The 12,766-nt window shown below is 46.5% G+C and overlaps 1 protein-coding gene across 1 annotated transcript in view; it reads right to left on the bottom strand.

Moving 5' to 3' along the window:
- The window catches only part of RRP12 (ribosomal RNA processing 12 homolog), a 438,408-nt gene that overhangs the window by 93,221 nt on the left and 332,421 nt on the right, over positions 1-12,766 (bottom strand). The window contains exon 29 of the mRNA XM_086922631.1: positions 11,530-11,643. Within this exon, the coding sequence (XP_086778757.1) occupies positions 11,530-11,643 (114 nt within the window). The remainder of the gene's footprint in view (positions 1-11,529; positions 11,644-12,766) is intronic.

The raw sequence follows: 12,766 nt of genomic DNA, 5'->3' as shown, positions 1-12,766 counted from the left end.
ACCTGGGGAACAATCACCTTATAGCATTCCTCAATGACTTTAAAATTCTTGATGGGTCCTTATTGGGATTTCAAGCTAGCCACAGCAAGGAGAATGCTCCAGTGGCAGTTACTGACTCCATCCACCTCGCTTTAGAAGCTGGCGCTCCTGCCATGCTCGTGCTGCTTGATCTGTCAGCAGCCTTTGACACCTTCCCACATGAAATGCTACTGTGCAGACTACGTGAGATCATGTCGGTGGTAGCTTGCCGACTTTTTAGATGGCCAGCTCAAGCTGGGTTTGTTTAAGTCCCGCTCCATCTCCAACAAAGGGGTTCCTCAGGGTTCATCCTTGAGCCAACGTGGTTCAACAGTTCCATAGCCCCACTTGACAAGCTAGTTAAAGCTTGTGGCTTTGATGTCATATCATATGTGGAAGATACCCAGTCATTTGGTCAGGACTATGATGGGGCACAGTTTTGATTTATGGGCTGCATGAGAAGGATCGTTGCCTGGATGACAGCAAATTATCTTCAAGAAAATAGTGATAAGACATTAATATTGCTGCTCAGCCCAGTCCAGGACCTTTGGTCCACGAACTGGTGGCCTCCTGAACTCTGGGCAGCCCCCTTAACCTAGGCTTTCTGTGAAAAATCTGGTTGTTAAACTAGACTAGGCACAATCTCCGCTACCTGTAGGGCCTGCTTCGCTACCATGAGGTTCCTGAGGAGTCTTCCGCTGGCTCCTAGTTTCCGCAAGAAAAAACCTGGTTCTCACCCTGGTCATAGGTTGGCTGGTCTATGGCAACGCCATACTTATGGCAGCCAATGACCCCTTACTGGCCAAAATCCAGGTGATGCGCAAACAGCTACTCGCCGGGTTTGCTATCTTCTGGCAGGCTCTCCCTCGGTGCCCCTACTGAGAACTTTACACTGGCTTCCGGTTAGAAATCGCATTGTTTTCAAGCTCCATTGCCTTACTCATAAGGCTCCGATGGGTGGCGCCCCAATCTGCCTGCAGGACAAACAGAGGTATTACTGTCCTGTTAGAATGCTTAGATCTAGCGATAAAGGCGCCTCTGACCGTTCCCCACATTCGTGCTTCCAGGCCCGGAGGAAGGGCTTTCTCCTTTTTCTCCCCTTTGGCCTGGAATCAATTCCCCATACCACCTGTGTTACTGTTCTGATTTTGCCAAGTTTAAAACTCGAAGACCTGGCTGTTTTGGGGTGTTGCTGTTTTTCTAAAGTAGCTTAGTGCTGAGCTATACCTTCAAGTGTGAATTGTTGCGCTATCTCAACTGGAAAGATCATAACATAAGTATTCAACATATAACAATATTTTTTCCCCTATCTCATCCTCCACTGCGATTCAGAACCCCGCAATTCCGGGGTGCTGCCACAAAGCGCATGCAAGAGACTCCATCGAAAGAGCAGGGACAGGTGACATCCATGGCTGGTTCCTATGCCTATCGGATATTCGGTAAACATCTTTCCAATAACCCTGACTGTTGCAACAGGGCTTAGATAGAGCACCGCCAACCACTTTTGGAACTTGGATTCAAGGCCAAATTTCAAGTAAGAGCCAGTGAACAGCGACGAACGTCTTTTTGCAGTCTAAGGATAGGAAGACATGAGGGGTCGGACGGGGTTGAACAGTATTGAGGCAATTATGCGTGCGTCATAGTTTAGGGCGTTTCGACCTGCCGGGCTTGAAGCCAAAGTGATCTCGATGTATCAAGGGGGTAATGACTAGCAGTAATTGAATAGCAAGGATAGTAGCCATTAGTTTTGTCTCAACATTAAGTAATGAGATTGGGAGATAAGAATCACATCTATCCCTTGGTTTCCTCTCTTTGGAAGGACAATAGTGGTTGCTCTCCTGACTTCCGTGGGGAGTTTCCCCGATTCCCCAACCTCTCGGACCAAGTTAAGCAAGTGGAGCTTGAGGAGGTTAGAGTAGCGCTTGTAAAAAATCAACAGATATGCCATTAGGCCCATGGGTTTTACACTGCCTCAGTTTCGCTATGGCAGCCAGTATCTCACTCAGAGTTAGGTCTTCCTCAAGGAGTTCCCTTGCTTCAGCATCCAACAACGGGGTGGGAATCATGGCCAAATTCTTCGCTATAGCATCTGAATCATGGAGCGGTCTGGCCTTGTAAAAATCCTCATAATTAAAAGCGCCCTCGCCAACAATGAAGGCATCGGTATCGTAGGTAACTCCTGTTGGACTGAGAATACTATGCACCTATCGAGCTTCTTGCTCCCGCTTGCTTAGCCAAGCATCTGCCAGCTTTGTCTACAGTCTAATAGAGGATGGTGTAGTGTGGTCATCATCTGCTTTTTGGCCCCTTCTTGTGCCAAATCCCCATACTCAGCTCGTAGGGTTGCAAGCTGGCTAAGTACAAAGGGGCTGCCTCCGCCCCTGGTGACCCTTCTAACTGCAAGATCTGGTGTTCCAGCTCAGTTGTCTTTTGTCTTCTTCTGTGCAAGCAAGTATTGGGTCTAGTTTCAGAGCACAGTCTTAAACGCTTCCCATAGCACAGTCTGAGATGTCACAAACTCTTAATTTTCAGTTAAATATAATTTATTGGCCACTCAGAGACCCCATGCTGAACTCCTGATCCTTCAAGTCCCAAGCATTCAACTTCCACCACATATCTTGCTTGCCTCTGAGACGCCCCACATGGACTAATAAGGTTGAATGTTCGGATAGGTCTCTTGCAAGATAGTCTGCTTGTGTTTTCTCTCCTACCTCACCCGAGGCACAAAAACATAATCCAACCTTGAGTAGACCCTGTGAGACCCTTCAAAATAGGAATGTTGTCTGGATGTAGACATCTCAATAAGACAACTAGGCCCACACTGTCAGCGAATTGATCCAACGTCTTCACCTAAAGGGGAGACTTTTCCTCACCAGTATGGCTACCCACCTGACCCCGCGAGTAAATCTTGCATATGTGAGAGGTATAGCCCCTCTTTCCAAAAATCTGCAGATCGCCCCCTTAAAAGTGGGTCTCTTGGAGGAGAAACACATCAGGTTGTACTCTCTCTTATGTACCGCGCCACCAGGCCCCTCTTGATTTTGTTACCGGGGCCGTTGATGTTCCAAGTCAATATCTTTAGGGGTAAATCTTCTTCTACCGGTCTGGTCTGAGCAATCTAATATGATGTCTTAACTGTGTCTCTACTGGTTTTTGTGCCTGTTAACTAGACATCGCAACAGTGTACCTTTATAATCAAGAAAACAAACAATAACGAAACATAACCTGTTCCTCCCCCATTCCTACTGTTCCCCCACCCCCAAATATCTACCCCCAGCACTTCAACATGGCAACTGAACCAAACCATGCTTGAAGACAGTATGAGCGATCTGTAGTCCACCATCCATCGTTTTACTCACAACCCCGAACAGTGATAAGATAAGCAAAGAACTGAAGAACAAAGAAAGGAGAAAACAAAAGGCAAAACACAAACTCAGGCCCAGTAACCTCAGAGTAGGTGTGTGTGTGTGTGTGCGCTTGGGGCCTGATTGCGCAGCCTAGGGAGCTGGAGCAGAGTGAAGCACAGCTGCCTTGGCAATTGGATCACAACCAGGTGCCATAAATAGCTTTGAGTGGGGGGCTGCTGACCCCAAATGCAGAGCCAGATCAGAGCTGGACATGGACGTCAAGCTTATGTCCACCAAGTAAGGACACTACTCCAACGATGAAGTTAGGAAAATAATCTACTGGCCTCAAGACCTGCCCCACTATCCAGACTAATGTATAGATGAAGAAGAGTCCTCATATAAGATCTCAACTTGGTATGAGAAGACATCATTGGTGAAGAGGCCTAATCGCACACCAGTCTCAAGAAAGAGACCAGTAGAGATACTGTTGTCAATACTTGTTGTGGTCTCTTTATACAAAAGAAGGTTCTTCCAGCTCGCCTCGGCTTCTGTACCTCGCAGTTATAGTCAAGGAACTACACAATTCTTGAGTTTTCATACTGTCTCTCCCATACATTGAGCTTCTCTCAGTATCATGTCTCTGTCCAGGAAATGCAAGAAGCGTGTTATTACTGGTCAGGGAGGGGGTTCTTGGAGGCGGCTTTGCACTCAATGCCCTGTGGTCATGTTCTATGAAAAGCAGGATGAGAATTAGTACTATGGGAGGGAGGCTTTCAAGGGCAAGTATACATGCTCTGAAATGAGCACAGAGGAACAGTCAGAGTCCCAACCTAATGAACAGAGGATGTGTGAACCCAAAGTGCCTCAGAAGCCGTAGAACGAGACCTAAGTCAATCTCATCTCTTCTTCTGAGGTATTACGTCCCAGCACTATAAAACAATAAAAGATGAAGGTAATTATGTAGTGGAGGGCAACTCTGAATTTGCGTTGAAGGGATCTGAAAAAATTAACTGACTTCAAAACATGTGCAGGAGCAATAAGCAGCTGTGTGAGATTGTTGTAATCTCACTTGGTTCATTCCCACCCCTCCCTCCTTCCCGTCCCTGTTGGTATAGACCGCTCAATAATGCATGAACATTCCAGAGCTGCCTCCAGCTGACTGGAACCTGTGGTGGTGATAAGATGGAATAAAGAAGTCTGATACGCTACTTCGGTGTACCTCGTTATTTTATTACACTGGCGACAGAAGACTGCGTGGGGGCAATTCACCATCACCCCCAAGTGATACTCCAGCACAGCAAGTTATTATAATGGCATAAGGGAAATATTTTTCCTGTAAGAGACGAAGACGCCTTCTCACTTACCTTCCCCGCCTTTGAAGTAGAGGGCCGAGGGTGAGGTGTCTATTCCGAGAACCTCGCTGCGTGCTGTCATCTTCATGCTGAGGTGAGCTGTGGGGATCCCTCCTGCGCGAGCATCGGCTGTGTCTTCCAGCAAGTTGTCCGTGGTCAATGGGGGAAGGTGTTCGGGTGGGTACCCAGGAGCAAAGGAAATTACAGCCTCGAGTGTGCCTGCTCACCTTATTGCCATCTCCCTTAGGTGAATGTGTACGTCTGAGAACAGGTACAGCGTTAAGTCAACCAGCGTTACGGCATGGGCAGTTGGTGGTGGCTGCCTAGGAGTTGAGGAACTGTGAGGCAAGACCGTTTATTGTGGTGTTGCTGTGTGGTCCTCCTCAACGCGGTTTCCGTCAGGATGTGTGCCTGAGCTTGGGAGCTGTGGAGAGAGCACCGCGTCTGCGCAGTTCCTCACAGTGTTGGAGTGGGGAATAGTGTTGACTGCACCGCACCTGCGTGTCAGTTTCCTCACAAGCGCCGGAGCAGGGGAGCGGTGTGAGGCACACCGCACCTGCGCAGTAAACTCTCCTCACAGCGCCAAAGCCGGGGAGCGGTGGCAAGGAAAACGTCTCCTGCGTTCTGTTTTTTCCTCACAAAGGTATCCGCAAGCAACGGTGAGCTTTAGCGGTGCCCTCTCCAGAGTGTTAACGGGAGCCTTAAAAAATATTTATTAACCCCTTGTTGGTGCTTTTCGGTGTGGCCTTCAGTCTTCGCTGACAGGCACAGAGTCCGCATTCACACGGTTTTTGGGGTCAAGGCACTGCGCAGAGCCACCGGTTCTTCAAGAAGGCATCAGACGACGGTGGCGGCGGCTTTTCTTAAGATACTTTCTATTCCCCATCGCACCTTCGCTGACAGGCTGAACTGGACTAAATTTTTGCCCTGCATGTTCTAAGAGTTGCCTGTCTATATTTCGCTGATGGGCACAGCTGTGTAGAATCTGTGGAAAATGTGTTTTTTTCACAGTGTTTTGACAGGAACCTTTCATAATAACGTACTGTCTACCCATACATTATTACTATAATTGTACTGTGAAATTGTTAAGAGCTGTATGGTTCAAGGGGTCATTTCATCTGTGGTGGTTTTGTGGGGGAGTACAGTTACACGTTAAGCATAATATTGTGTTGTATCTTTTCCTCACGATGGCAAGCACGAGCATGTCTCAACCACCACCATTCCTGAACGAGGTGGGGGAACCATAGTTACCTTGGAAACAGTGGTTAGGACTTTTAGAATCCTTTTTGATAGCCATTGGGGGAGTGAAATTCTCTGCTTTAAGAAAATTGCACACCTTACTCCATAACTTAGGTGTAGAAGGGCGCAAAACGTATGATAATATAACTGCGGAGGCAGAGGAGGATAGCGATGATGATGAGAATGTGTATTTAGCAGCAGTTGGCAGACTGGAAAAACTTTTGGCAAGACTATTAATGTGGTTTTGGAGAGGCACACATTTTTCTCTAGGGTGCAAGGTAAAGGAGAAAAGGTGAAAACTTACATTGCAGCACTTAAAGGTTTAGCTAACACTTGTGATTTTGATAGTTTATATGACTCCCTTATTAGAGACCAGCTAGTTAGGTGTACTAATAACAATAAAATTCAAGAGAGGCTCTTGGTGGCCAATCCGGATCTTAAACAAGCGGTAGAAATTGCAGTAGGCATTGAGCACACAGCAGATTGTATGGCAGCTATGAAGGGAGAGGGACAGAAGAACACGGAGGTCAATGTTATTAGCAAACATGAAACTAGCAGGGAGGCTAAGGGGAAAGGCCAGGGTCCGGTTCCTCCTGGTACCAAACTTAAGTGTTTCAGGTGTGGCAGCCCCAACCATCTGGCCAATCACGCAAATTGCCCGGCAAGATCAGTTACATGTCATAAGTGTGGGAGGAGAGGCCACCTAGCGAGACTGTGCAAAGATTTTTAACCTAAATCAGTTCACTCTATTGAACAGGAGACAGATCAAGAAGTCAAGTTGGTGTTCAAGGTGGATGATGAAGAGGGAGCAGAGAAGTATCCGTCTTGCACTATTACTCTAGATCAGAGGGAGGTCTGTGTCTTTGCTGATTCGTGTTCTCCGTATACCTTAATTGAAGAGGAGACATTTCATAGAGTGTTCCCCTCAGAACAGCATACTTTACAACCTGCAGATGTGCACCCGGGGGGGTACAATAAGGACCCCATACCCTTGGTGGGAATGACAACCATGAGGATTGGGTTTAAAGGAAGGTGCACTGAGGGCAAGGTGTATATTACTAAGAAAGGCTCTTGTTTGTTGGGGCGGAGACACCAACAGGAGCTTGGCATCAAACTAGACCCCAACAGCCCTGACCAAGTACTCCTGGTAGATCAGTCGGTAGGGGGCATGAAGGTGTGTGAAGAGTTTCCCCAGGTATTCACAGAAAAATTGGGGTTACTCAAGGGTTATCAGCATTCTATTAAACTTAAAGGGAAGGCGAAACCTGTGGCCCATAGAGTAAGACCTATTCCCCATTTGATGCAAGCTCCGCTTCAAGCTGAAATGGACAAATTGCTAGCTCAAGGTGTAATTGAGCCCATTGAGAGTTCACAGTGGTTGGCCCCGATTGTTCTTACAACCAAGTCTACTGGAAAGGACATCAGGCTATGTGTGGACCTTAGAGACCTTAACAACAGTATCTGGGTAGACAGACATCCACTACCACGCATACACGAGGTCCTCACTTTGATCAAAGGTGCCAGCTGTTTTGGTGTCCTCGACCTGTCCTCTGCCTACCACCAGGTAGAGTTACACCCCAACTCAAGGCATTTAACCTCTTTCATCACACCCTTAGGTGCCTTTCAGTACATCCGCATGCCGTTTGGCTTAGCCTCGGCTGCTGCTGCATTTCCGAGGATTATGCAACATGTGCTGAAGGGTCTACCTAAGACGTTATGCTTTCAGGATGATATCCTCATCTATGGTAAGGATGTTGAAGAACACTACCACATTTTGAGTGGAGCCTTGGTTAGACTAGAGGCTGCGGGTCTAACCTTAAAAAAAGAGAAATGTAGCATTGAGGTGGGGTCAGTGGAGTACTTGGGCCAGACCATTTCTGTGGATGGCATTAAGCCCAAGCTTAACGTTGTGGAAGCCATTCGAAACACCAAACCTCATACTAATGTTGAAGAGTTAAAGTCTTTTCTCGGACTTTGAGTATTACCCCAAATTTGTGAGGAATTATGCCAGTATTGTGGAACCCCTTAGAATGTTGGTGAAAGCAAGAAATCCGTTTGTTAGGAATGAAAGTTGTCAAGGGGCGTTCACCACAGTGAAAGATTGCAAAGCCTCAGCCCCATCTCTGGGAAGATTTGATCCGACCAAACCCACGATCCTATTCACTGATGCTAGTAACAAGGGTGTGGGGGCTAGCCTTGTACAGATGGACAGGAATGAAGAACAGGTGAGTCACGAGCTCTAAAAGGGGCGGAGGTTAACTACTCTGTGGTTGAAAAAGAGGCACTTGCTTGCACATGGGCCATTAAACACTTCCGCTTTTTCTTATGGGGCATTCCTTTCACTGTGCGGACCGACCATAAACCTCTCATGTATGCCTTCACCACGAAGGGTTCAGAGAAAACCACACCAAGAATTTCAAGGTGGATTTTAGGTTTGGAGGGGTACAACTTCATCATGAAGTACATGCCAGGATCTCAGAATGTGGTTGCAGATTTCCTGTCCCGTTCACCTAATAAAGTGGGTGGGGAAGAAGCTATAACGGAGGATGAGGAACGGGTGTTGACACTCACTTCTTTGGGTAAGGAGGAATGGGAACAGGGATTGAACCAAGACGGGCACTAACAGACACTCAAAGACCTTATAATAAATGGGTGGCCCAGTGATAAGAGCAAGGTAGAGCCCGAATTGAGTGGGTTTTGGGAGGTGAGACTGGAACTTAACATTTTTGATGATATGGTGTTCAGAGGAGAAAAGGTTGTCCCACCGGTCTCCCTAAGACAGAAAATTATGGACCTGGTACACGAGGGACACTTGGGCCGCAGTTTAACCAAGAGTAAGATCAGGTTGGACTACTGGTGGCCAGGGATGGATGCCATGGCTGAACTTGTCGTGAGAGATTGCATGGAGTGTTGCAAGGCGGATAAAATCCATCAAACCCGGAAACCACCCCCGTCTCCGGTGCCCATACCAGACAAGCCTTGCTCCAAATTGGCACTGGACATAATTGGTCCACTAAATTTGAAAACTTTGAGAGAAAGATTCATTGTGGTATTGGTGGACTATCACTCGAAGTGGGTGGCATTTAAATGTGTACACCAGATTGACACTAAGGCACTCGTGAGCTTCCTTAAAGAAATCTTTTTCGAGGAAGGCATCCCAGACATTCTAATCACGGATAATGGGGTGCAATTCACATTGGAAGAGATGAAGGCATTTCTTTCAGACATGGGTATTGTTCACCAAAGATCTGCCTTATACTGTCCCCACACCAATGGGTTAGTGGAACGGATGAACCGGGTGGTAAAAGAGTGCTTATAACGGGCAGAAATGTTAAACACACCCGCTGCACAGGCTCTGCGAGAAACAGTCTGGGCGCAACGAACCACTCCCAATTTGGTCACGGGGGTGTCTCCTTTTACATCATTGAAGGGGAGGGATCCTAAAATTAAACTTTCTCTCCCTATTGAGAGACAAATCAATCGTTTGGTGGACAGAGATGATTGGTGAACGTTACAAAAGCCACCAAGAAAAGTATGTAGCAAGGCACAATGCTGACAAACATGTTAAAACCAGACAGGTAAATGTATGTATAGGCATTTATATAGCGCACTACTTACCCGTAGGGTCCCAAGGCGCTTCGACCGCTGCGAAACCCTTCCTGGCTTCCCTGAGAGATGGTCCCTTAATGGGTATCTCCAGGGTGAGACCAGGCATCCCCGGCGGTCTGGTGGGGCCGTTAGTGAAGATGAGGCAAGCTAATGCCCAGAGTTGCCGAGTGTGATCGCTGATCAGAGTGGGCACCGAGGCGAGAGAATTATCGAGTCCGCTGACCCTGGTCCAGAAACCTGCCGCGCCGGGAATCGAACCCTGGTCCCAGGCCGTCCTCTGCTCTCGGGTCTGCCGCCTCTAACCAGTGAGCCACACTACTTCACTCAGGTGCGTGAAGGTGATTTGGTGCGCATTGATCTCCCCAAGTTGAGACGGAGAGGTGCCACCAGGTTCTCCGATCCCATGGTGGTGAGTAATGTGGATAAGAATGTGGTACAGTTGGCCAATGGTCAAACCTGGAGCATGGATAGAATTGTTCCATACAAGGATTTCAAGGTTCCCCAGTTGCAAGTGTTACCTCCAGGAATGAGTCAGGTGACCCCAAGAAGGTCGTCTAGACCCACAGTTGCACCCCGCTTGAGCAAGGATTACTACACCACATAATAATCCTTCAGTCTCTGGTTACAGTGTTTTGGTGTGCCACCTCCTGGTGGCCTACTTTATGTATTGAATTGTGTTATCTAGGCAATGTACCCTATCCGTTCCTTTCCCTTCCCCCATAAGGAGATGTTTTGTAATCTCACTTGGTTCATTCCCACCCCCCCCCCCTCCTTCCCGTCCCTGTTGGTATAGTCCGCTCAATAATGCATGAACATTCCAGAGCTGCCTCCAGCTGACTGGAACCTGTGGTGGTGATAAGATGGAATAAAGAAGTCTGATACGCTACTTCAGTGTACCTCGTTATTTTATTACAGAGATCATATCCCAGTGACCCCGTTATAGGGTTGAAACCATGGTACCTTCCGACAATGCAGGACAGCTATTTTGACTTTCTTGTCCAGTCTGGCACATGAGGTGGTTAAGGAGGTGAGGAATCGGCAGGTAGAAGTATCTAGCAGAAAATCTTCTGTCGCATAAAGGTGAAGTTATGTTCAACACTTCTTTGAGCTCTAAATGGCTCACAACACAAAATTCCAAAACCATTAACTTATTTTATTTTATTCAATTTACCTTTTGGGACTATTCACCCCCAACTAGTAGAGCAAAGGTTAACACTTGGCAGTCACTATCTTTCTCACTCCATGCTAACTTTTCAAGTGAAAGAGGCACCGGTTTCTTTGTAGATACATTAGGGTAAATGGAGAAAAACAGCATTTGCCTACATTGTTGTTAAAGTGGAGAAGTGTGGCTCACTGGTTAGAGGCGGCAGACCCGTAAGCAGAGGACGGCCCGGGACCAGGGTTCGATTCCTGACGCGGCAGGGTCGTGGACCAGGGTCAGCGGACTCGATAATTCTCGCCTCGGTGCCTACTCTAGTCAGAGACCACACTCGGCAACTCTGGGCATCAGCTTGCCTTATCTTCACAACGGCCCCCCCAGACCGCTGGGGATGCTTGGTCGCACCTTAGAGATACCCATCAGGGACCATCTCTCAGGGTGAGCCAGGACGGGTTCCCCAGAGGTCGAAGCGTGGAGATACTCCTCCGGGAGTCGATTCCTAGCGCTATATAAACCCGCAATTAAATTAAATTAAATTAAATTAAAGACGGGAAAAAAGTAGCCAAAGACAAAGTACAAAGGAAACTGTCTGGCTCAATCTTGGATTTTCTTTTATGAGCCACAGAAAACTCAAAACAAGTGTGGGTGGAACTACCACTTTAATTCAGAAGAACACGTAAACTATATCAAAAGAATGTCAGTTGGGCAATACCCAAGCTAGGCTTCTGGCTACATGAAGTATTTCTTTAATAGTATTAGATGGCATTAATATGTTGCTAGACACTATAGTACAAAGAACACATACCTTTGGCTTTTTCTTCTTCCTCGTCTTCATCATCTCTGATTATCAATCGCCCATCTGATGTGATCTGGAAATTGTGCTTTACCTTTGTGTTCTGGTTCCCTTTTGGCTTTGTAGCTAAAATATTAATACAGAAGCAATGTAATTTATTTTCACTACAGAGATTGTGCTATGTGGATTGTAAACAAGCAGTATACAAGCTTGAAATGTAAAGCACACTGCAGAAGTTGATTTCAAATAAACTGTTCTAAATGTTATTCCATCGCTCAATGAGTTTCTCACCAATTCTACAACATTCCTAAGACAGTGCGAGACAGTAGATTACTTTGACCAAATTGCGCATTCTAGATCATTACTTGATTCAAAATAAAGGATACAACCTAGAATGGCAAGTAACAAAAACGACAAGTAAAATAACATGGTTATCAGATAAAGCAATACCTAATCACACAGGAGGACATATTTGTTGAGAACAGAAGGCTACAATAAGTGAAATACACTCATACACAATCATTTCCTTCATAGACACACTGCAAAACCAAACCCAGGTGTATGCAATTATGCATTGGTTAGCATCAGCAATGGGGTCTGAGTGACACAGACAACAAGAGCGAAGCTTCAAAAGAATGAAGCTTCAGTTGTCTATGTCACTTGTAGACCTAAAGTGCAAAATATCTCGCCTCTTTCCCCACGTACAATTTATGATGTATAGAGCCACCACGACCGGTTCAAACACTTATTACCAACTGTTCTAATAAACAATCACAAAAAAGGATGAGAATAAGCCTCACTGGGCAGTGATAAGGAACATAGTGGGAAGTATGGAACGCATTATTTGTAATGGCAGTGCAGCTGACAACCAAATTGACTGTCCACCGCAGGGACATCATGGCTGCCATGTAAGCTATTCACAACAGAGATGTATTCATAAGTAACAATAAATAACAGGGATGCTTTTTACCAAGGAGTTCTAAACGACACCAAATAGAAGACCAGAATTAAACACAAGTCGATCTCACCAGAATCCACAGTGAAAAACACACTATTTGTTCACAGTTCCCCATGTACAATGTTATATTAAGTAAGTATGCCCCATTATGAGCCCTTCCCCTGCTCGGATGAGCAGTGTAGGGGTGAAGGAGTAGTGGGGAAGGAATCTGGTATCTTGTCACCCAACGTATCACTCTTTATTAGCCTACCAAATCCAACTATTAAAAAGATTATCTGGATTCCTGCTATC

Source organism: Lissotriton vulgaris, chromosome 5 (assembly GCF_964263255.1).
Source record: "Lissotriton vulgaris chromosome 5, aLisVul1.2, whole genome shotgun sequence".
In the NCBI taxonomy this organism is placed as follows: domain Eukaryota; kingdom Metazoa; phylum Chordata; class Amphibia; order Caudata; family Salamandridae; genus Lissotriton; species Lissotriton vulgaris.
This window is presented reverse-complemented; position numbering and strand designations above follow the sequence as displayed.